The sequence below is a fragment of the Ipomoea nil genome, unplaced genomic scaffold (assembly GCF_001879475.1).
Source record: "Ipomoea nil cultivar Tokyo-kokei standard unplaced genomic scaffold, Asagao_1.1 scaffold0688, whole genome shotgun sequence".
NCBI classification, from domain to species: Eukaryota; Viridiplantae; Streptophyta; class Magnoliopsida; order Solanales; family Convolvulaceae; genus Ipomoea; species Ipomoea nil.
In genome coordinates this window covers 1,101,517-1,126,217 of record NW_017617116.1, presented here as the reverse complement: position 1 = coordinate 1,126,217, position 24,701 = coordinate 1,101,517, and the positions used below count along the sequence as shown (strand labels likewise).

Sequence of the window (24,701 nt, the reverse complement as noted above, 5' to 3'; positions counted from 1 at the left end):
CAACCTATGCAAGCCTGCATCAATATAATGTATGTTCTAAAGAATCACGAGTATTTAAAATAATAATAATAATAATAATAATAATAATAATAATAATGTATGTTCCTAGCTATGTGCAAATTATTTTCCCTAAATTTATGAATTGGAGGTATGAACAACCAAATAGCTTTTACCTTCTCCTTTGAACATCCCCATATTTGTTGTGTCACTAATTTCGAATTTAGTTATCAGTTTATATGAGCATTTCGAATTTAATTGTTAATTAATCAACACATTTGGCCACATAACTTATCTCAATTGTTTTTAGTTCAGAATGCCATTAAACGCAGTAGGGTGAGTGAGATCTGATAAAATTTTCACAAAATAAGAACAGTTGGACTAAAAGTAGTTTGAAAATTGAAAGATTATAAAGTGTGTTTTGGATCAAAACTTTGAAGAAATCAATTCAACTACACAGTGGATTGAACCAGGAATTGAAAATGAATTACACAGAAAATGGATCAAAACTTTGAAGATGAAGAGTACTACATGAGTTTGTAGTAGCATTTGTTTCCAGAAAGAAGGATCTCATAGCCTTTCTTGCATGGACACTTGAAGTGGATCACTAAGCCCTCCCCACCTTTCTCCTCCACCCACACTGATTCCTCCCCCGCGGATGACGACGTCGTTTTCGCCTCCTCTCCCTTCTCTTCCTCCTGCATGATTTTGCACAATAAATCATGGGTTTTAAGATTAAAGAATTGAAGAAAATCAGACCTTTGAGTTGTTATCTTCTGCGGCATAGGAATCTTCATCTTCTTCTTCTTGCAACACTTGATCCCACCATTGTCTCATCTGTCCCAGTCTATCTTTCATCCTCTTAAGCCTCTGCAATTTGTCCCAGAATCAAAAAGTATTATATTATATTGGTAGTTAAGATTTTTGGATCAATTTTCAGAGAATATATAGTTATTAGTGTTAACCTTGGTATTGGGACTCCCTTGAGCGGAGCTGCTAGGTGGGGATTTGATGGGTCTAGGCGGAGAGGGGACAAGCGGCGGCCGGAACTCTAATGCGACGGTGGGGTCAGATAAAGATCTATGGAGAGGAGGGATTGGCGGCCGATCCCGAGACTCAGAATTCTTCACCGGAGATGGTGCAATCTTGGAATTCTCGGCGTTGAGTATACCCAGAGAATCAATTGGTTCGGAGAGGCTCCGGTAGAGAAGAGAAGGGGAGGGTGGAAGCAGAGAGAGCCTTTTGGGGGAGGGTTCTTGGAGAGAGGGGGATGGGCGTTTCATGGAGCAGCCACAGGCGGTGCATTTGTCGGGGGTTTTGGTGGTGGGGCGGTGTTTGGCGGCGGAGATGGGGTGGTGTTGGTGGATAGCGCCGCCGCCGGAATCGAATCTTTCATCCTCCTCTTCTTCTTCTTCTTCTTGAACGTTGTTTTCCTGAAACATCTCAGAATTGGATTCTTCTTCCTTTTCTTGTCTTTCTCGAGAGCAAATCATCTTTGGTGTCTTTATTTTCAAACTATGCAGAGAGCTGGTGAGTATGGAATTTGGGGTTTATATAACAAGAAATTCAAGTCATAAATCAACCAATTCTGTTCTTGACAGTTTTTTTTTCAGGTGGGTATTCCCCAATAACTTTGTGACATGTGGCAATAAAGATTTTTCAGAAATCTTTTGACATAACATTGGTAAATCTTTGGCCTATTCTTTTAATGTCACAACTAAGCTAGATTAATCTTAAATCTCCAAAATTTTACGAGTCATTTAAATAGCCTCTTAATTAATTTATGTTATTTGATTGCGTGCACAAGAAATTAATCTCCGCATTTTTAAAGAACCCAAAGGCCCAAACTCTAACATGGGGTACCCTAGCTTCAAAATGTTGGTAAAAGTCGGGAACTCAAAGGCCCAAACTCTAACCTGAGGTATCCTAGCTTCAAAATGTTGGTAAAAGTCGGGAATCCAAAGATCCAAACTCTAACCTGGGAAATCCTAACTTCAAGATGTTGGTGAGAGTCGAATTTTTACTTGGTCGCTAAAGTAATAGCCACTTTTACTTCTTATTAAGAGTGTGTTAAGCATATGTTGATTAATCATTAATTTTAAAAATAATGAGTAACATTTCTCTCTTTTATTTTTTTGCGTAAACAAGCAAAAAAGAGTATGTATTCTCAAAAATACAATTCGTGTATCCATTATTCATAAACAAGTTATTACCCACTTGTTGAACATTGGCTCAAATTGCTTAACTCATATTTAAGTTCATATGAAGAATTATATTATATAATAAAAAAATAAAAAATAAAATAAAAAAATAAAAAAACCTAGATTCTATAATAATGAATTGGCTCATTTTGAAAACTATAAGAATTAACTAGCTTACTTTAAGTTAATATGTCTTTTTTTTTTCTATGTCTATAAAGAAAAGAGAATGAAAGTCATTAGGGGATTACCAATTCACCATAAATGAATAAACCAAGCTATGAATTTGCTAAGGAGAAAACCACCCAATAGCACATGTATTGGTCTCCCAATAACTACATTTAATGCAACAAACTCAATCACATTGAGACAGACCGAAAAGGTTGAGAATCCATCAAATCCAACAAACTCAATCACGTAAAGTCAAAATATTTTTATCGACATTTATCAATCGAATGATATTATATTACGAGTATAGTAAATCATACAATTTATGAATATAGTACAAAAGATATTTATTCGTTGCAAGTATTAAACACTTCAAAGGATGACACATATATCCCATAATCTTGAAAACTATATTCGATCAAAGATTCAAAATACATGTACAATTGGAATGAATTGCATCAAGCAAGTCACCTGGAAAGTGTCCCAAGCAATAATACAGGGCTATCTGGAAAATCTTCATGTCCCAAGCAAAACATCAAGAAGCTAAAATTTGTATATTGAACTTCTACTATGAACACCAACCCAATTAAGCGGGTCTGCTTTTGCTCTATCACTATGAACTATGCATGGTTAAGATACAAACACATCCAGTATCTTTGGAGTTACTCTCAATGCCTCTCCTTAGATGAAGAAATCACAGGATTTCGGAAATCAAGGTGTCAGGTCAAAATTTGTGTCTAGCAACGAACGAACTTCCAGAAGAGAAGAGACCTTGTAATCTGGTTGAAATTCAACATTCGCATATTCTGGAGAATTATACCTCCCGGTTTCATCAAGCAAGCAAGCAAATGCTCCAGCCCGTTTCCCACAGCCAACCTGCAATAAAGAACATATCAATTGCAAATAATACTCAAATCATCTGCAGAACATTATTGTTTTTGTTTTTAAGGCACAAAAGCCCACAAAGCAATGAATAAAATGACTTACATCATCTTTAAGGCTATCTCCTATCATCATCACTTCATTAGGCTGAATATCCCAAGTAGCACAGATATGAAGCAATGGGGCTGGATCTGGTTTGTAAGGACGAAATTCCCTACTTAGTGCAGGGGCAAATGTCATCTGTATAAAAATACAGATCTTAAGGTTAAATCTCAAGACGTTTATCATGGAAATGAATTTTTAAAAAAACAAAATTAATAAACACAAAATATTTGCCATCCACCAGAATCAAGAAGTGGTAAATGTACAAGTTGAACAAGAAATTTTGAAGCTCACATCAAATTCAAATGCATTCTCATACCCCTAATCCAGTTCTTGTCTTTTACAGCCAAAATAAGATTTGCATCCCATATATTATATATAACCCAAAAAGTAAAAATAAATAAATATAAGCACTCGATTCCTATGCCATAATGGTGATTTATGCACATCAAAATAGAGGCAGCACCACTGAAAGTTTAACGGAAGAAACAGGCACATAGACCACTTAAGATAATAGTTAGATGATCCATAGAAAACTCTTCTCCCAAGGGAAATGATCTCTATCACCTGTATATACTGCTTTGATGCTTTCAACCTCACATAGACCAATGATTTCAAGCAACTCAGTGACTGATTTTTTCCAATGAATCTGGCTTCTTAAATATCATTGCACAACAGAGTTGGGAGGTAATGTGGTGAACGCTAAGGCAAAGTGTACAAGAGTACATGAACATATAGCAATTTGTGGATATGAAATTCAAGCAGGAAAATAACACTGTTGCATAAGTCATAACAATGCCGATACAGTAGGGCTTAGGATGAGTTAATTAGAAAAACATGCTAAATTTGGAAAATTAGGAAATATATCATAAAATTTCTGATAAGATAGGATTAACAATGAGTTAATTTTAAAACATGCTAAATTTGGAAAATTAGAAAATGCAGCATCAGCTAAAACCACTTCACTGAAGAGACAACTAACTGCTGATATAATAGACAATTAATAACCACAGAAACCTTCAATTCAGCACTAGATTACACACCATCACAAGGATCCACAGGAAACTCAACTGCCACATTGCCACTCACCAAGACTTATATCAGTGGTTTTGTGCCAAAGAGTGAGAAACTGAACTCGGTCAAACTGTAAACTGTTATCTCATTCATTGGGAAAATAAACTCAGAGGTTCATTTTTCTTTATTTATATTATAGGAACAATATCAACATAAATCAAGTATACTTTTTTCTGAGCTGGAACCATAGCAATTTTGCTAGATATAACTTTTCTTGTAATGAAGAAGGGAAAGAATTGTTTTTGCCTCATTAGTCTATGTGCAATTTTAGCTGCTGGATCCAATAGTTATTATATATGCATATCAGCATATGCATTTTACCAAAGTAATATGTGGTGTATGAATATATTTGGATATGCTTAACCAGTGAGATTATATCTAATATTTTTTAATTAAAATTGAGGAGGAATAATTATCTTTGATACTGTGAATTTGGACATAATAGTGTTGCGGTGCATTCTGAATAAATCTTGATATTATCTAATATATTTAATTATTAATATAGAGATAATATAAAAATGTTTTAAGCCTATTAAAACTGTTATACTCTCACCACTATTTATAGTTGTGAGAATAGGCGAGTTCAAATAGGCTTAAAATTTTTTGATATAACCTCTATATTAATAATTAAATATTAAATATTGAATATATTAGATAATGGCAAGATTTTTTTCAAAATGCACAGGGAAACAATTATGTCCACAAATCCACAAGATCAAAGATAATTATTCCTCTTCAAATTCAATCAAAAATCATTAGATCAAATTCAATGCTTCACCACATATTACTTCAGTAAACTACATATACAACTATTGGGCCCACCAACTAAAATTGCACATACACCAACGAGACAACAACTCATTCCCTTCTCCTTCATTATGCAATTGTGCTATTGTATGGGTCAATCAACCTATAACCAATTTCCTAATCAAGCAAATACACAAAGTAATTGGCTTAAATTAATGTAGCTAACCAATCAAAATAATTAATCCAATTAATAACATTCGCCTAATTATTCAAATAACTATTTGAGTCAATTTATATGGTCCAAGTGAAGTGTGATCCAAATGACTATGCACCTCCATCAATTCAATTAGACTTCAATTTTACTTGTACTAAAATCCAATTATCAATATCTTCAACTCATATTGTACCATCAAATTTTCAAAGTTTACACTACTACTTTGTTCCTCATATTACTTTTCTTAAGCAACAATTACACACATCAGAAGTCAAAACATTATATTGCTGAAATACTTAGTTGATTTAACAAAATATTCTTAACTATTAAGCAGTTCCAAGTATTTTCTAATACGCAGAGGACATACATAGATCAAAGAACAGTGATGCACTTCCAGTCAATTAATGTACAAGCTGCATAAGGAAAGGAAAACTCACCCCAAAGCGTTGATGAAACAAATCTACAGCTGCTTTGACATTTCGAGTAATTAATCCCCTTCTGCAAACAAAACCAAAGAATATAAATCCTCCATTTCACAGAGGGAGAAATATTGAAAATCAAACCTTCTTTTTGCAAGTACAGAACTTAATTATGGCAGATATTGAGTTTACACATTATTATGTTCTTTAAACAGTCAGCAAGCCTATCATTGCTATAAGCCAAAAACAAGAATAAATTAATAAACTACAAGTCAATAAAGTGTAATCACCAGAAGACAGGTATCATTCATGCTTCTGCAATCAGATTATACTAATTTGTAACAGAAGTTCTAAAACAACAACACTTGATTCCTTGATAGTAAGAACCAACTTCACATACACCCTTAAACATTGTACACGCACTAGTAAATCCCCTCAATACAAGCTCTGCTCAAGGAAAATATCAGGCATTCAAATTATCTTTCAGATGACTAGAAGTTATTGTCAAATCAAAGCAGATAATAAGAGTGAACACACACTACTAAGTTACACACCAAGAAAGAGAGAATTTACAGAATTATTTAGTAATTCATATTGAACAAGCTATGAGAATTTGCTTAATAAATTAGATGCCACAGCTTAGAAAACTGAACCCACACTACTAAGTTACACACCAAGAAAGAGAGAATTTACAGAATTATTTAGTAATTCATATTGAACAAGCTATGAGAATTTGCTTAATAAATTAGATGCCACAGCTTAGAAAACACCCTTAAACATTGTACGTGCACTAGTAAATCCCCACAATACAAGCTCTGCTCAAGGAAAATATCAGGCATTCAAATTATCTTTCAGATAACTAGAAGTTATTGTCAAATCAAAGCAGATAATAACAGTGAACCCACACTACTAAGTTACACACCAAGAAAGAGAGAATTCACAGAATTATTTAGTAATTCATATTGAACAAGCTATGAGAATTTGCTTAATAAATTAGATGCCACAGCTTAGAAAACTGAAACTGAGAATCTTACTTGATATTCTTGGACTCAAGAAAACCACAAAGCTCTGATGCACCTGCACTAAAATTCAAGCAATTAGAAGATGTGCAAAGAGGGAAGGGCACACACACCCATTAAGAAAATTGTATTTAACTATTCGCATACATAAATATATAAACAACTAAAACTAGAAAACTAGAAAGATGGGGCAAACCGGGCATGATTTGGAGGCGATCGAGGCCTTGCTGTTCATAATCGGCAATGATTTCGTAAGCACGCCGCTGTTTATCGGGGCTCCAGCTCTCAATGTGGTGCAGAATGTCGATGCCGGAGGGGTTCTTCGACTTGGCGGCACGGTACTCTTCTTCGCCGAGAACGGCCCTGTACATGGCCTGGAAGTCGATGACGGGAACAGTCAAGGTGCCATCCATGTCGAACACGACGCCTCGCAGACGAGCGGGCTTAGGAGCGGCGCAGGAGATGGTTGTAGAAGCGGCGGTAGAAGTTGCCATTGACGAAATTGTCCTTGCGCGACTGAAGAAGATAACGGCAGTTCTGGGGAGCAGAAATGGCATTACAGTCGGTGAATGGATCTGTGATTGGGAAAAGCGCCGACGAATGGCGGATATCGGAGAAGGGACCGTCGGCCCCAAACGCATGAACGATAAGGCAGTTATAGACAGGTAAATTGGGTGAAACTTTTCTTGGTTTTGGGGGCTAGGTGAAAGTCAATTTATAGCGTTAAATTCCCATGAGTTTTAATTTCTATATTCTCTCACTCTTACACTTTTACACTTTTATTTTTTGTCAATTTTTTATGTAGTTAGAGATGAGTTATTTTCATCATGTAAATTTCAAGAAAAAATGTCATCATCAAAATTTTAAGTAAGTAAAAAGTAAAAAATAGTATTTTTTCAATTCTCATAAAGATTGCTATTTTTTTAACTTTAAAATATATATCATATTTAGCCTTGTTGACAATTAGAAATTCTTTAAAATTAGGTATGTTTAGTTTATGGAGGTAGGCACAAAGAATGTGAATAAAAGTTAAATTTTTAAAAATTAAGTATAATATTTGATTAATATTAAATAAAAAAAAAACTCTCCATTTCAAAATTATTAAGTATAATATTTGATTACTCTTATTCAAAAATAAAAATAAAAATTCATAACCTAATTAAATTTAGATTTCAATCCAATAATTCAATCTTATTTCCTCCCTATTTCATCATTTCCTCACTTCACCATCATTTGGAAGATTCCATTGCTCCATAGCTTCTTTCTTCCAAGAGTTTGGTCACTTAATAAGTATCACACCCGTTATTACCTTCATCCTTAGTTCTGCATTGTTAATATTTATTTAAAGTAAATATTGAAATCCTTTAGACCCATTGGCCATTGCTAATATTATGGGTTTGTGTTCATAAGTGTATTGCTACCGTAGTTGTAGTATTCTTAGTTTTAATTTTTCTGAAAGATATTCGTAGTCTTAGTTATTGCTTTTATTGTGGGAATTTGAGACAACAAATGCTCGCAATTTGGCCATAAAACAAATAAAATTAAAAAATAATAATAGTTGAAGTATACTTAAATAAATTAAAAATTAAGCGGAGCACGAAACGGAACAGTTTGGGACGCCTTTCTTCCGCAATCAAGGACATTACTTGCGGTTACCGCTGCAAACATGCAAGCATGGTGTCGAACTCATCTCACCACCAACGCCCGAACGTCATCGGAACAGCCTGGGCCGGCCGAGCCACCGCCACTGCCACACGGACAGTCGGGGGTGCCGACTGCTACGGAAACCATGCCGCCACCGAGGATTTGCCGTGTCGATGCCGGATTCATCCACGAAACGGGCAAGGCCACGGTAGGTGTAATTCTACTCGACATAGGTGGGGGATATGTTGCGGCGTTCAGTGCACCCCCTCCCAGATTGTTTCTCACCACTTATGGCCGACGCATTCGCATGAAAGGAAGCTTTATCATGGTTGAAGGACCGGGGCGAGCGATCAATAGAGCTATACACAGATTGTTTGACGCTACAACGTTATCTTACTACACCACTATCTGCAATTCGTTCCTACATCGGCCATGCCATTGATAGCTACAGAGCAGCTGCGTCTTTATTTGAGTCCTATTCGTTTAATTTTATTTCTAGATCAGACAATTATTTAGCACATACTTTAGCTTCTACAACTTACCAGCATTCTACTGCTATGTATTGGGATCTTTTCCTACCTGACATTATTGCGGCTTATTTCTAATGAATTACCACTTATTTTTCAAAAAAAATATAAAAATTATACTCTTACTATGAGTCATTTTATGCATAATCAATAATCAACTAGTTATAAATACTTAATTTATCAAACACCTTATTACAAACCGTTAATATTATTACTTAGTCAAAACAATTAACACAGAATGTTATCAATTATCAACTAACACAATCAACTACTCCGTAATTGCCAAACACCCCGTAAATTGTTATATAATCTATAAACTCTAAAGAAATTTTATTAAAAAATTATTTAAAATCCATTATCCATTATATAACCTAAAATCTAATGAATGTTAATGAATGATCATTTATTTATATCCTTTTTTTTTGGTTACATTCTTTTAAACAAACATACCCCTATTGTTCCACTATTAAAACCATACACATACATCAATAATATATCTTTTTCTTCTTCAATAACAATATATACACATTACATATTAGACTTATATGTTAATTATTTTCTAAAATATAAATATCAAATTTATAAATAAATAAAAAACATCATTATTATATTATTATTATTATTTATAATAATATAAATATCTAAAATCTAAATAAATCTATGATTTTAATATAAAGTATTAATATTAGACACTTATTTTTGCACATCGCATATAGAAAACACTAGTAACATTTATGAAAGTCTATTGTTTTAAGTTTACAAAAATCTTCATTGCACCTATCCTGAGTTGTTTCTCCCGCTTATGGCCGAGGCGTTTGCGTGTAAGGAGGTCTTATCTTGGCTAAGGGCACGAGGTGAACACTCTATACAGCTTCATACGGACTGCCAAACGCTACAGTGCTACTTATCTGCGCAGACAACCCATCTCGATCATACATTGGCTATGCTATTGATAGTTGCAGAAATTACATGTCTGCTTTTACTTCATGCTCAGTTGTTTTTGTTCCTATATTACAAAATTTATTAGCGTATACTTTAGCTACTACAACATTTACTCTTACTTCGGCTATGTACTGGGACGATGTCCCACCTAACTCTATTTCAGTTTATTTATAAATATAACCACTTTGATTGGCTTTCAAAAAAAAGTGTACAAAAATATATAATTATGTTGACTAGAATTTCGCCTTTCAATTTTCATTATAAAATGTAAAAATGGGAGTATAATCTAAAAGAGCAGGTAGATAAGTAGATTATACCATGAACCAAGGTTTACATTGTATTGTGGATCTTAGTCCAAAATGACATTCAAATTAATTGTTTACTTTACAGTGAACATATTAACTACAAATAATTTAAAATTAAATGTACATAATATGTTAACTACATGTACATAATTTATCAAACATATAACATGTTAATAACTACATATACATAATATTTTAATTGTAATAAACAAATAATTTATTAATTGAAGGTACATATGTTAACTCTAAACTCATAAAATTTAAATGTCGTTTTGTACTAAGGTTCACAATGCAAGGGGAACCTGACCCATGGTATAACAATTATGTGGATCATATATAAAACAAAAGTACATTATTTAAGTACTAAAAGTATATTATCTTAAGATAAAAATACATTATTTTGTATACTATCAAATAACGTATTTTTAATATATTAAAAATATACCATCATGAAAACACATTATTTGAATATTAAAAATATATTATTTTATATAATATACATTTATTACACAAATAATATATTTTAGTATAACGATTAAAAAGAGGAGTTTTTTGCACTTTTAGTCCCACGATTATAGTGGCACTGATAGAATTGATCCACGACTTTTGAACCTTGTAATTTTAGTCCACGACTATTGATTTTTTTTGCAAAAATGGTCATTCCGGCCACTTTTCCTTCAAAATTTCACCGGGAAAAAAAAATTCTCCATTTGTAGCCGGGTTAAAATTGACATTTTACTTATCTCAAAAAATTGATATTTGACGACATACAATATTACTGGGCTACATACTACTGCCCCAGGCGGTGGAGTTCCTGGAGCAAGCAGGGCTGTCAGTAAGTGGCGGAGCGGCCGTGGCGTTCCCCGGGCTAGTTGGGTTATCCGGCAGCAGCATTGGAGTGGTACATGTACTCCGCCGCCTGGGGCAGTAGTATGTAGCCCAGTAATATTGTATGTAGTCAAATATCAATTTTTTTTCTTTTAATTTTTTGAGATAAGTAAAATGTCAATTTTAATCCGACTAAAAATGAAGATTTTTTTTCCGGTGAAATTTTGAAGGAAAAGTGGTCGGAAGGACCATTTTTGCAAAAAAATCAATAATCGTGGACTAAAATTGTAAGGTTCAAAAGTCATGGATAAATTCTGTCAGTGCCACTATAATCGTGGGACTAAAAGTGCAAAAAACTCTTAAAAAGAGCATCCATTTGTAATTACAGTCTTACAGAGTTACGGGCCCATACCTTTCAGCCCAATTCGGGTTCTAACCGTCGGCTGTTTGATTGCGTCAGCATGCAGGCTGCCGGCAGTGTCCGTTAAAACACTTAAACCCTAATTCCCCCTGTTCTACATCTTCCTGCATTCTGCAAACCTTAGACGCTCTTTAATGGCTTCTCAACCTTCGAATAGCAAGAAGAAGCAGAAAAAATCTAAAAAGCGAGCCCGAGAGGACTCTGAACTACTCGAGCATCTCGACTCACTTCCATGGAATTCTTCGCTCCCTGAAAACGATGACGCATTCTCCCATCTCTTCGGTGACGATGACCTCGGAGGAGGTACTCATATCTCCCTTTCATGTAAATTTGGTTTTGGCCATATCTTTCTGTAAAATTTGTTGTTGCTTTAGCCTTTTTGTTTCCTGATCTATTATTGATCAATACTTAATGCAGGATTTTTATCGCTGGAGGAGGTTGATGAAACAACATACGGATTGGAGATTCCAAAGTCGAGTGGAGGAAATGAGGAGCCAAAATCCAAAGGAAAGCCAAAAACAAAAAAGCAGAAAATTAGTGAAAGTTATGATGATTCCAATGGTGAGGAGGGAGATGATAAAGCTGATGAGGAAATAAAACAAAAGAAAAAGAAAAGAAGTAAGAAGAAGAAGGGTAGCCTGGTGAATAAAACAGAAGAAAATACAGAATTAACAGCTGGTTAGTGTTGTGCTGAATTTGATGTTTACTGTTTACTAAGAGTTTTAATTCTTTGGTATTTGTTGATATGAATTATGACGTGATTGATCATTTGATTGTCTATGCAAAACTTTATGGTGTGTATTGCATTGAAGATCAGTGGTTTGCCTTTTTGTTTTATTTTTAAAAATAAATTCAGAATTTTCCACTTCGTGGTGAGTGATTTGTTGAATCTATGGAGAATCATTTAACATTAATGTAGAATATTAACTGTGTATATGTTGAACTGAAGAAAAGGAATTGTACAAGACAAGTATTTATACAGGCTAGTAGAAGGGTTAACCAAGCTCTCAACCACCCATTTCAAATTCTAAATGAGTAGTTGAGAGCTATTCTCTTAACCTCCCTCAATACCTTCCAAGATTTCCCCTCAAGCTAGAGCATAGATATTGACCATGCTTAGCTTGTTACAAATGTGCTCGACCCTACTCCTACCAAGCCCTTTCGTGAACACATCTGCTAGTTGATCACCACTTTGGATATGTCCAACACAAATCAACCCTTGTTGCACCTTTTCTCGCACAAAATGACAATCTACCTCAATGTGTTTGGTTTGCTCATGGAAAACAGGATTGTTAGAGATGTGTATAGCAGCTGGGCTATCACACCATAACCTTACCGTTACCGGCACATTTACCCTTACACCAACTTCTTCTAGAATATTGTGTATCCACGTTATCTCACAAGTCACATGAGCCATAGCCCTGTACTCAGACTTTGCACTGGAGCGGGCCACAACATTCTGCTTCTTACTCTTCCACGACACCAAATTGCCTCCTACAAACACACAATATTCTGTATTCCTGTTGTAGATCTCCTATCACCTGGCGACCCGACACAGTCAGCATATGAAAATGCTTCAACACCCATGTGCCCATTATCAGCATACAATTAAAATGGTAACATTATTCATACTAAGATTGGCTGAGAAGTTATGTTGTAGAAAACCACATACCTGTATGGCTGTGTGCTTTCTCTCCATGGTTCCTACATCCTGATTCCTTAGAGAGTGTAATAACTAGAAAAGACTATTTTTGTTACTGTACTTAATTTTTATTGTTTTGTCTTGCCTTCCATATTTATTTTATTTTTCTTGTCTGAGGTAATTTTAGAGTATTTAATTGTTCCATGAATTTGCCTTTTCACTGTATTAGGTGCTGAACTTTTCGGTTGTTGAATACTGTGCAAGGTTTCAGTTCAGCTGACTAAATTTATGGTTCATACTCCAGCTAAATATGGAGTACCATTTTATATTTACATATGTTTTTCCATCTTGTCCCTTTTGGCGTCTAATGTAATTCATTGTTGTCTTGGACATGTTCCGATTTCAGTTTCCAACAACAAAAATGATGATGAAGAGGATTCAGTAGATGAGACTGAATTTTATGCATGGAGTGAAATGAGACTTCATCCCCTGCTTATGAAATCAATATACAGACTGAATTTCAAGGAACCCACACCAATACAGAGAGCTTGTATTCCTGCAGCTGCTCATCAAGGAAAGGTTGTACCTGACTACCTGTGATGCAAGTGGGGTTTGTTGTCATAAAGTACCTTGCCAATATATTAATAATTGTTGGTTATTGTAACAGGATGTTGTAGGTGCTGCAGAGACTGGATCTGGAAAAACACTTGCATTTGGTTTACCCATTCTTCAGCGCCTTCTTGAAGAGAAAGAAAAAGCTGACAGACGTATTGAAGAAAATGGGGAGGTAGATGAAAAAATAGCTCCTAGAGGTCTTCTTCGGGCTCTAATTGTTACTCCTACAAGAGAGCTTGCACTTCAGGTATGCGTGATTACAAGTGACTCCTATTAGGCTACTTTTACTCCACTAGTGAGTGTTACAATCTCTCCAGGTCACTGATCACATCAGGGAAGTAGCAAAACACACCAATATTAGGGTCATTGCTATTGTTGGTGGCATGTCTACTGAAAAGCAAGAGAGACTATTGAAAAGAAGACCTGAAATTGTGGTCGGGACTCCTGGGAGGCTCTGGGAACTTATGTCAAGTGGAGAAGTTCATCTTGTAGAGGTTAGCCATCAGTTTTTGTTTATGAAAAAGTTGAGTGCATGGAGGTGTTCATACCAAAACCTCCCTTCTTCAAAAGTAGGAAAGGATATGAAGTTTTTAGCACAGTCAGGGACAAATTAAGTTACTGATTTATTGAGATGGATTTTATACTGTATCGCTTGCTTTATGAAAATATGTTGCATGGCCAACAGTTATCCTTATTTCTTCCCAAATATTTAAAAATGTACAGCTGTATGTCTCCCCATAACCCCAATGCACAAACACAAAATGAGAAGGAACTTTTTGTCTGGTTCAAGTCACATTCTGATTAAAAATATGGTACAAATGAGTATGACTCTTGCTTTTCATGATGTAGTTTTCTTCTACCATGCTTAATAGTTAAAACTCAAGTTTTGAGAAAAATAAAAAATTTAGAAGCTTAAGATTTTAGATCAACACATCAAAATCAATGCTACTGTTGTATAGGAAGGAATGCCAGGGAAGAATTACTGATTGCCAAAGACCAGGATAAAAGACTTTGAGTTTGTTAATTTTTCTTCTTTCTTTGGGGGAGCTTTTGGGTTTAACTAGAAGGGCTCTTTTCATGGTAGGTATATAGTTATTAGATGGGATCTTATTAGATGATTTGGGCTGGGTGTGATTGTTAATTGATTATTTCTGGTACAGGGTGTTGATGAAACTGTGTGTAATGTGCTTGGTCCGTCAGCGTTTGCCATCTTGACTATAGTATACTTGTGCCAAACAATTAAGAATTAAAAAATTGTCATAACAATTACTGGAAAGAGAATCGGTCGACTGTTTTTAACTCCCTGTAATCCTATATACCATATTGCCCCAGCTATCTTCACTTGACTTTGTTCAGCATTAAAAACCTGTAGTTGCAAAGACATGCTTCTTCTCTCTATATTGCTATGGTTTCTTTTATTTAAAAACAAAATAGATATCCTTATACAAAACTAGGGTAATTGGAGTTTGTCCTTCTTTTCAAAGTTTGATTCAACATCCCATCCATACTGTCAAAATAACAAAATAATACCTTATAATTTTATCCACATTCTTTGCACAGTTAATGCTAATTTTTTAGTTTATTAATGTTGTTGTGGTACAAAGAAAAATATATTTCTAAGATATATTTTGCCATTTGTAGCTACATTCATTATCATTCTTTGTGCTGGATGAGGCTGATCGCATGATAGAAACTGGGCATTTTCAAGAGTTGCAGTCCATAGTTGACATGCTTCCCATGGCTAGTAGATCAACTGATGGACATTCTATGGAAACACAGAATTGCATAACAGTTTCAAGTGTCCAAAGAAAGAAAAGGCAGACTTTTGTCTTTTCTGCAACTATTTCCCTATCTGCCGATTTTCGGAAGAAGCTGAAGCGTGGATCACAAATTTCAAAGTCTAATGATGAGTTGAATTCAATTGAAAATCTTTCAGAGAGAGCAGGAATGCGAGCAGATGCTGCTATTGTTGACCTAACAAATGCATCAATAATGGCAAACAAGCTTATGGAGTCATTCATTGAGTAAGTTATAGTGCCCAATAATGCTTGCCATTACATGTTCTCCAACAGGAAAAAAGAGAGAAAAAACTGACCTGCCCAGCTTTGTATCGGCTTCATCTAGCATTGGCCTGTATTTTCATGTTGGCTGTTGACTTTCTTTTCTACTTTCTTTTTAATGTTGCTACTTGAACCTCATCAAGTTGTTTATGTCTATTGGTCAAATTTGCTACTTGCATTCCATTGACTTTATTCTCGTTCACTATTTAAATGTTGCACACTTGCATTCCATCATGTTGTTTGCATATTTGTCAAATTAATTACTGTTTTACATAATTTACCTTGACCACCTTGTAGTTAAATATTGTAAATTTTGCTTATGGTCTAATATGTCTGTGTTTACCATTTAAATTTCTTATGATACACTTAATAAATGAAAAGCCTTGGTAAATGAATTAGTATAACCTCAAGATTTTTACCCTTCTGTCGGAAACATAATATCAGAAGGTGTATTGTAGTTTATTGTATCTAAATGTATACTAGACCTTGACATTTGTAATAGATCTATTCGTCTGACCATATAGGATACAATATTTAAAAAAATGAGTCTGTTACCATGGTCCTTGTATTGGTTTTGCTCACTTAAACAATGGTCATGAACTCTGGGTGCAGGTGCAGGGAAGAAGATAAAGATGGATATTTATATTATATCTTGAGTGTTCATGGGAAAGGGCGCACAATTGTTTTCTGTACATCTGTTGCAGCATTACGCCATCTTGCCTCAATGTTGCGCATCCTTGGCATCAATGTTTCGACACTTCATGCCCAGATGCAACAGCGGGCACGACTAAAGGTTAGCTTTTTCGTGATTTATTTCCAGTTATATGTGCTATCAGCTGATATCTCTTATTGATGGCGGATGGGAAGGGGAGAGGAAAGGAATAGAGAACAGGGGAGAAGAAATAAACGAGAGTAGGGGGGAGAATGTGGAGAGAATCAATTATCAGAAATACAAATAACAAAAGACCTCTACGTATATAGGCCATGGAAGTTGAGCCATTCAACATATTGTTTTTGTAGATCTTCTCATTTGGTTCTTACTCATTATTATACAGGGAATCGATCGTTTTCGCTCGAATGAAAATGGCATACTTATTGCTACTGACGTCGCAGCCAGAGGCCTTGATATTCCCGGTGTTCGAACTGTTGTTCATTACCAGCTTCCACATTCAGCTGAGGTAAGTTGATATTTGCCTAATACATATGCACTTTGATATAATTTTTGTAATCTTTAAAAATGGAGTTATTTGGGTAGGTTTACGTTCATAGAAGTGGAAGAACTGCCAGAGCTTTCTCTGATGGGTGTAGTATTGCCCTAATCTCTCCAAATGATGCATCAAAGTTTGCTTCCCTATGCAAATCCTTTGCTAAGGTAATTCTTCTTGAAAAGTAGATTGCGTTTATTTTTCCTAATAGTAGGGCCTTAGATTCTAGTTGAACAAAGTTGAGTCCTAGTAGGATTTAAGATAAAAATCTTACCCTATCAAGATTTGTTTCTCTGAAAGATTTAGCTCTGGTTTTTTACATTAAAAATAATATAATATTTCATTTTGTGCTTGATGCTAATTTTATCTCACTGAGTCACTGCAAATGAATACTTCTTTTTCTTGACTTCATAATTTTGCCTCCCTCAGTCTTTGAGGTTTCTTCTTTTGTCAAACAAAGAAAAACAACTATCAAAAACCAAAACAGAATCTGAAGTGTGGTGTTTTCATTTTTATTTTTATTTATTTATATATGTATATTTTTTTATTTTGGGTCCAGGAAAGCTTCCAGCGTTTTCCTGTAGAGATATCATACATGCCGGAGGTCATGAAACGATTATCCCTTGCACGCCAAATAGACAAAATTCTTAGGAAAGACTCTCAGGTGATATGTTGTGGAAGGCCTATAATTCAATGTTCTTATGAGGCATCATGTTTTCAAACCCTGTTTCTAACATTTGTTATGTATCTTGGCTTTTAGTGTTTATTTACTCTCATATATGCTGTCTAATTGCTTGATGCTTTTAGACTTGGAACTCGAATTCCCACTCACGTATAGTTGTTTCCAACTGATTTTTGCACCCCTCCCCCACTCCCTCTCCTTCAAAAAACACATGCACAAAATGCTGAATTCTCTTATTGTCCCTACTTCCAAGTTCACTGCTAAGGACTGGAGTTTATTGCAATCATGTTGGGCTTTAAAATAACTGAGCTTTTACTTGATATTTTCAGCAGTATGTATGCTTTCTTTATCAGCTCCTCCAGCATATTTCTGTTTTAATTTTTAGAAAGTTAAATTTTTTCTTTGCTGAATTCTCTTCTTTAAGGATAAGGCCAATAAAACTTGGCTTGAACGACATGCTGAATCAGTTGAGTTGGAATTGGAGAATGATGATAGTGAGGAGGAAAGGGTAAACAATTTTAAACAAAAGAGAGCCACTTCTTCTCAATTAAAGAACCTGCAGCAGGTCTTCTTTTACTCTCTAGTAATTTTATAATACACACAAAAACACAAACACAAACACAATATTTTAACTTTATATTCATTTATTTTAAACTGCAGGAACTGAAGTCTCTTCTTTCTCTCCCATTACAACCCACGACATTTTCAAATCGCTTTTTGGCAGGGGTGAGTTTAACCACTTCTATATTTTCCTATGTTGACAGATTGGATTCATAGTTGAGTCTTATTACGTCTATTTTTTTCAGAAATTTGGTATGCATCTTTCTGTATCATTTGTAATCTTGTTGTTTAAATCTTTTTCAGGCTGGGGTTTCTCCTCTCCTGCAGAACCAATTAGAGGAACTAGCTAAGCTGAAACAAGGCAAAATAAGTAATACTGTAGACGGTCAAAGGAGGAAACTGGTGGTTATTGGGCAAGATTGTGTGGAACCTCTCCAGGCACTTCGAAGTGCTGGTCCAGAGGTATTTTTGCTTGTCTATCTGTGTCTAATCTAGTTGTATATATGGCCAATTTCTTTAGGGAAGATCATTGGGCATGCTTGGTGAAAGGCATTCTGAAGAGTGGAAAGTTCTTTTTTGCCATTTGTGCATGCTTGTATGAGATGTAGTGAGCTCTTGATATTTGTGGGATTAGTCAACCATGTATCTGTATCTATTCATTAATTCGTTATCCCATGTATTAGAAAATGTATATTTTGATACAAGGCTCAGTTTTTTTGGTTTCTACTCTTAGGTACATCTGGATTTGAAGGAGATTGCAGAAAAGCGGAAAAACATAGACAACATAAGGAGAAAGAGAAAAGAAGCGAAAAAACGTAATTCTGCTCACCTCCAATCATTGAACCCCCTTGAACCCCCTTGTCGTCATATTTGCATTGTTTGATAATGTAGATGCTCTTATCTTCACCACAGTACTATTAGACACATTTTCTTCACTTCAACAGGTCAGCGTGAGCAACGTCGAAAGCAGAGGAAAAAGTCTAAAGGTGCAAACGACTGAATGAGTAAAAATCCACGGGGGACTTCAAACCCAAGAGCTAACAACATAGAGCAATTGGCCAATTTTGTAGCAGTACTAATCATAAGGTGTGGTGTATCCTTTCCTAATGTTATATTGTTACGAGTATTTGTCTGCCATAAATGGTGAAGAGTCGATTTTTCCGATATGTAAAATGTCTTTATATGGGTGAGTTAAAGTGTGCTTCACTTATTTGTCAAACTTATTAATTTATGAAGGGGAACTTGATGATTGATTAAGTAATTGAACAACATATTTAACGTGTTTTTAGTTTATTTAAACAAATAATTCATAGGACCTATGAGCGTAAACCGAAGGATTTTAATATTGTAAACTTGTGTAATTAAACAATTTGCTTTTATGGTTTCAAACTCCACAGTACATACTTACATAGTGATGTAGAAAATAAAATCTTAGCTAATTGACAACATAAGACTTAGTATCACTTTTGGTCTTATGACTATTGAGGTCTTGTTAATCTATGATTTTAAAAATTGTCAATTTAGTACTTAAATTGTTCAATTTTTATCAATTTTGGTCACTTCGGTCAAAATTTACTAGAAAATATTAATATGTAAAATAATGAGAGTATTTTAGTCTTTTTACTTCTCTCTCTTTTTTTTTTTTTCCTTTAAAATATCTTCGTTATTTTACCTATTAAATTTTTTCAGTGAATTTTGACAGGTAATTTGGCCGGACTAAGGCCAGAGTGATCAAAATCAATAAAAATTGAATAGTTAAGGTACTAAATTGACAATTTTAAAAGTCGTGTATTGAAATTAACAAAACCCCAACAATCATAGGACGGAAAGTGAAATTAATTATTTGATTAAATGCGTCTTGCCAAAACAAATAAATAGTTGGAGAGAAAACTCAATAAAAAAGCAATGCAATCGGACGAAGATTCAATGCAAGTTGGTGCAATCCAATAGAAATTTAGTGCCAGTTGTGTGAACTAAAAAGCTTTCAAAATCTGTGGAGATGGGCTCTCCTATGACCTATCTTCAAGAAATGAAATGAAATACCCACTAAACATATGCAATTACTCATTTCATAATGTTGCTGTTGAAAAGTTTCTCTTATGAAAATGATGGATCATTCTAATTGCTATATTTTCAATTGATAAAAAATTTTGATCTTTTTTTTTTTTGAACATTCAATTCTCACATTAAGGCTTTGTCTAGCTAGGAGAGCAAGTAATTTTATTGTACGATTAGTCTACCATTTCAATAGCATCATATTTCATTTAAATAACTATTTGAAGATCGACCCTCAACAATTAGAAATTTACAAATAATATTTCAACGAGCAAATTTTACTTTTAGTCATTAATAATATGACATTGTTACATTTAATTATGCTCTTTTAATTTTGTCTCTTTAAATCCTTAACTTTTACTTTTATTTGTTAGCCATAGTTAGTCCTTCTCATTCTTAATTTTTATCATTTTACTATTTAATAAAAATGGTTAATATGTAATTTTATAATTCAAACATCTTATCCCAACATGCAATTTCTCTCTCTTGTAAATAATTTTAATTGAATTATAAAATTACATGTTAGCCATATTTATTAAAAATAAATGATGGAAAAATTAGAATCAAATATGTAATGTGGAAAAATTTTAAAAATATGACTAAATGTGGCAGTACTACAATAGTCGAGAACTAAAATTAGAATTTGCTCTATTTTAACTATAAGAAGAGGTTAAATATATCTTGATACTAATAACAGCAAATATTTTATGCCTTTTTTTTTTTTTTTTGGTAAGGATTTTATGCCTAATTTACTACTACCAATTTAATTTATTGTCATTTGTTGATATCAGTTATAACTCACAAAATATATATGACCATATACATTGTGCTCAATTGACACATCTGTCCCTCTCATTGAAGGAAGGTCAAAGGATCAACCTTAATAATATTATCTTGTAATAGAGAATAGTGGGTGGGATTTTTCCCTTAAATAAGGTGTTAATCATAATTGGGTATTTAAGTAAGGTGCTTTTGTCATAATAAAATATTAATTATTTGATATTAGGGTAGAATGAATAAAATTCTAATTTATTATTTAGTAACTTGTACCCCTAAAATAACTCTATTACGAGTAATATAGAAATTTTAGAAAAAAAAAAAATACTAAAAAGGATTCTAAAGAGTATTCTATATTTACAAATTTAATATTTGGTATAAGATATTATGATTGTATGAATATGAATATGCATAAATATTAAATAGTACTCCAAAGAAAAATAAGCCAATGTCTGTTTGCCAGTTGGCAAACAGCCAAACAATCCCAGGAATCTCTCATAAATTGGAATCAATGACCACCTTTGGGTATCTATTTTCCATTTCCTTGTTCACCCACTAGAATATTCCCTCCTTATCACCTTCTATTCAGCCATGGCCGCGGCTCTAAGCTGCTCAGCCGACCAGCTGGCCCCACTCCTAGGATCCAACACCACCGACGCCGCCGCCTACATCTGCCAGCGCTTCTCCGACGTCTCCTCCGCCTTCATCGGCGCCGGATTCGCCATCGACACCACCTACCTCCTTTTCTCGGCGTACCTCGTCTTCTCCATGCAGCTCGGCTTCGCCATGCTCTGCGCCGGCTCCGTCCGCGCCAAGAACACCATGAACATCATGCTCACCAACGTTCTCGACGCCGCCGCCGGCGGCCTCTTTTACTACCTCTTCGGCTTCGCCTTCGCCTTCGGCTCCCCCTCCAACGGCTTCATCGGCAGCCATTTCTTCGGCTTGAAGGATGTTCCTACTTCCTCCTTTGACTATAGTAACTTTCTTTATCAATGGGCTTTTGCAATCGCCGCCGCCGGGATCACCAGCGGCTCCATAGCCGAGCGGACGCAGTTCGTGGCTTATCTTATCTACTCGGCTTTTCTCACCGGGTTTGTTTACCCGGTTGTGTCTCACTGGTTTTGGTCCGGAGATGGATGGGCCAGCCCGATTAAGGCCTCTAATTTACTATTCGGTTCTGGGGTTATTGATTTTGCCGGCTCGGGTGTGGTCCATATGGTGGGTGGTATTGCCGGGTTATATGGAGCCCTAATCGAAGGCCCGAGAATCGGCCGGTTCGATCAATCAGGCCGGGCCGTCGCTTTGCGTGGCCATAGTGCATCTCTAGTTGTGTTAGGAACTTTCATGCTGTGGTTCGGTTGGTACGGATTTAATCCCGGTTCATTTAACAAGATATTTGTCCCGTACTCAAGTGGGGCCTACTACGGGCAGTGGAGCGCTGTGGGCCGGACTGCCGTGACGACAACGTTAGCCGGGTGCATGGCGGCGCTTACGACCCTTTTTGGAAAAAGGGTTTTGTCAGGGCATTGGAACGTTACGGATGTGTGTAACGGGCTCTTGGGCGGGTTCGCCGCCATCACGTCCGGATGCTCCGTCGTAGAACCGTGGGCTGCGATCGTTTGCGGGTTTGTGGCGGCTCTGGTCTTAATCGGATGCAACAAACTGGCGGAAATCTTCAAATACGACGATCCATTGGAGGCGGCGCAACTGCATGGCGGTTGTGGAGCATGGGGAATCATTTTCACGGGCTTATTTGCCAAGAAGAAGTACGTGAACGAGGTTTACCCTGGTGTGCCGGGTCGACCATACGGGTTGTTAATGGGTGGCGGTGGGAAGTTACTGGGAGCCCACATAATCCAGATACTCGTAATATCGGGATGGGTAAGCATTACAATGGGTCCCCTTTTCTACATTCTTCATAAGCTAAAACTTTTACGAATCTCCCCCGATGACGAAATGGCGGGTATGGATTTGACCCGCCATGGAGGGTTTGCATATTACCATGAAGAAGATTATCTCAAGCCTGGGATTCAAATGGGGAAAATTGAATCCGCTGCTTCAAGTTAAATAATTTATTTGGATTATTATTGTTTACAAATACTATACTATATAGTAACAATTAGTAGTGTACGTAAATTCAGAGAAAATGATATTGAAGCTCTTCCATATATATGAAAAGTTTTAGATTAATAATGGTTGGTTGATTGAAAGAAGATATTGTAAACATGAGGACAAGGTTTTCTGATATAATTTGTCATTTCCCTTTATCTTACCATATTGTGGGAACAAACACTTTTCTTCATTTTGTCGTCTTGTTTTTTATTTTTAAAAATAAAAGTTACACTTTAAATTTTCAAATTATGCACTAATGGTCAAATTCATAAGACTCGGGTCCTTAACTATGTAATAACCTCCTTATTATAGTAATACTATTATCCCAATATAGTGGATTTTTTTCCCCAAAATATTGCATTTTAAATTTTGTTTATATAATGTGATGTGATATGTTTATTTTATGTTTATTTTAATTGCATTTTTATAACTATCATTATTGATTCAAAAAAAGTAAAATACTTATTGCGTATTTTGTTCACGTACAATATGAATTTTGTGCAATAGAAATCCTATTCTATTGTTTTGTTAATAGATTCAAAAATGATGTTTCAGTATTTGGTTGGGTTAAACAATAGACCTGGAATAGACCTATAAAAGACAAAATATTCATACGTTGAACATTAGATATATTTAAATATATAAATAAATATGTGCACACACATATAAATACATAATAATATTTCCAAAAAATCAAATAACGGAATAGATATATTCTAAAGAATACTATTCCATTTTAAACTTTTTTTAAAGGTATTTAAAACTTATTTAATAAATCAAACATGCTGAACAAATGCTTACCGTAGAGAAAATAATTTGCTTGAGTAATGTTATAACCCCTCTTAAAATTTTTCTCTCATGATGGTATTTTTAATATTTTGGCTTTGGTAAAGTAGTTAGCTTATTAGTCAATTTTGGCTTATTTAACCACTATTAGTTATTTGACTTTGTTAAACAATCAATATGAGTGTTTGATTAATTAATTTTTTGTAACAACTTCTTACTCCAAAATGTTAAAATTCAAAAAGCTGCTTAAAGTAACTTTTTCGATTAGTTTTTCACTTTTTTGAGAAAATCATTTTGCATGTAATCAACTATCAGCTAATAACTAATTTACCAAACATTTTTCTATCATCAGTTAATGTTATCAACTAGTCAAACTTACTAACCAATCAACTAACAACTATTTGCCAAACACCCCAAAGTCATTTTGCATGTAATTAGATAATTTACCAAATATCTTTCTATAATCAACTAATGCTATCAACTAATCAAACCCAATAACACAATTAGCTAACAACTATTTACCTAACATCCCTTTATTGTTAAGTAAATTCTTAAATTAAAAAAAAAAAAAAAAACTCATAAGAAGATCAATCAATTCATAGCACTTAATATATGAAAAAAAAAATTATTATCATGTCAGAAATTAAACTTTAACAGAGAAATTCAAAAAGGAAAAATAACATTTTTATTTATTGGGAGCTTAAAAGGTGGGAGTA

The 24,701-nt window shown here is 34.8% G+C and overlaps 4 protein-coding genes across 4 annotated transcripts; 2 read left to right on the top strand and 2 right to left on the bottom strand.

Moving 5' to 3' along the window:
- Positions 1-373: 373 nt before the first annotated feature.
- On the bottom strand, positions 374-1,521 carry LOC109176213 (swi5-dependent recombination DNA repair protein 1 homolog). Its single transcript, XM_019325669.1, has 3 exons — positions 963-1,521; positions 757-867; positions 374-695 (listed from the first exon to the last, which is right to left on the bottom strand). The coding sequence occupies exons 1-3, from the start codon at positions 1,488-1,490 to the stop codon at positions 525-527; spliced, it is 810 nt and encodes a 269-aa protein (XP_019181214.1). The 5' UTR covers positions 1,491-1,521; the 3' UTR covers positions 374-524.
- Positions 1,522-2,752: 1,231 nt separating this feature from the next.
- LOC109176210 (haloacid dehalogenase-like hydrolase domain-containing protein At2g33255) lies at positions 2,753-7,505 on the bottom strand. The gene is made up of 5 exons (XM_019325668.1): positions 7,017-7,505; positions 6,836-6,878; positions 5,820-5,880; positions 3,351-3,485; positions 2,753-3,239 (listed from the first exon to the last, which is right to left on the bottom strand). Exons 1-5 carry the CDS (start codon positions 7,459-7,461, stop codon positions 3,075-3,077), a joined length of 849 nt encoding a protein of 282 aa, XP_019181213.1. The 5' UTR covers positions 7,462-7,505; the 3' UTR covers positions 2,753-3,074.
- A 3,997-nt stretch (positions 7,506-11,502) lies between these two features.
- On the top strand, positions 11,503-19,513 carry LOC109176128 (DEAD-box ATP-dependent RNA helicase 13). The gene is made up of 15 exons (XM_019325561.1): positions 11,503-11,790; positions 11,905-12,165; positions 13,536-13,708; positions 13,797-13,991; positions 14,062-14,238; positions 15,386-15,768; positions 16,417-16,597; positions 16,860-16,982; positions 17,060-17,176; positions 17,569-17,673; positions 18,116-18,256; positions 18,352-18,417; positions 18,556-18,714; positions 18,986-19,067; positions 19,197-19,513. Exons 1-15 carry the CDS (start codon positions 11,622-11,624, stop codon positions 19,250-19,252), a joined length of 2,388 nt encoding a protein of 795 aa, XP_019181106.1. The 5' UTR covers positions 11,503-11,621; the 3' UTR covers positions 19,253-19,513.
- Positions 19,514-21,544: 2,031 nt separating this feature from the next.
- On the top strand, positions 21,545-23,392 carry LOC109175329 (ammonium transporter 1 member 1-like). The gene has a single exon (XM_019324583.1). It carries the CDS (start codon positions 21,676-21,678, stop codon positions 23,152-23,154), a length of 1,479 nt encoding a protein of 492 aa, XP_019180128.1. The 5' UTR covers positions 21,545-21,675; the 3' UTR covers positions 23,155-23,392.
- The last annotated feature ends 1,309 nt before the right edge of the window (positions 23,393-24,701 follow it).

Excerpts from the sequence above, each read along its gene's own strand:
- LOC109175329 (XM_019324583.1), top strand. The coding sequence starts at position 21,676 with ATGGCCGCGGCTCTAAGCTGCTCAGCCGACCAGCTGGCCCCACTCCTA.
- LOC109176213 (XM_019325669.1), bottom strand. The coding sequence starts at position 1,490 with ATGATTTGCTCTCGAGAAAGACAAGAAAAGGAAGAAGAATCCAATTCT. Across the intron at positions 868-962 it reads AAGGGAGTCCCAATACCAAG|AGGCTTAAGAGGATGAAAGA; the intron begins GTTAACACTAAT and ends GACAAATTGCAG. Across the intron at positions 696-756 it reads CAGAAGATAACAACTCAAAG|GAGGAAGAGAAGGGAGAGGA; the intron begins GTCTGATTTTCT and ends AAAATCATGCAG.
- LOC109176128 (XM_019325561.1), top strand. The coding sequence starts at position 11,622 with ATGGCTTCTCAACCTTCGAATAGCAAGAAGAAGCAGAAAAAATCTAAA. Across the intron at positions 15,769-16,416 it reads CTTATGGAGTCATTCATTGA|GTGCAGGGAAGAAGATAAAG; the intron begins GTAAGTTATAGT and ends CTCTGGGTGCAG. Across the intron at positions 18,715-18,985 it reads TTCGAAGTGCTGGTCCAGAG|GTACATCTGGATTTGAAGGA; the intron begins GTATTTTTGCTT and ends TTCTACTCTTAG.
- LOC109176210 (XM_019325668.1), bottom strand. The coding sequence starts at position 7,461 with ATGCGTTTGGGGCCGACGGTCCCTTCTCCGATATCCGCCATTCGTCGG. Across the intron at positions 5,881-6,835 it reads CTTGAGTCCAAGAATATCAA|AAGGGGATTAATTACTCGAA; the intron begins GTAAGATTCTCA and ends TTTTGTTTGCAG. Across the intron at positions 3,486-5,819 it reads TGTTTCATCAACGCTTTGGG|ATGACATTTGCCCCTGCACT; the intron begins GTGAGTTTTCCT and ends ATTTTTATACAG.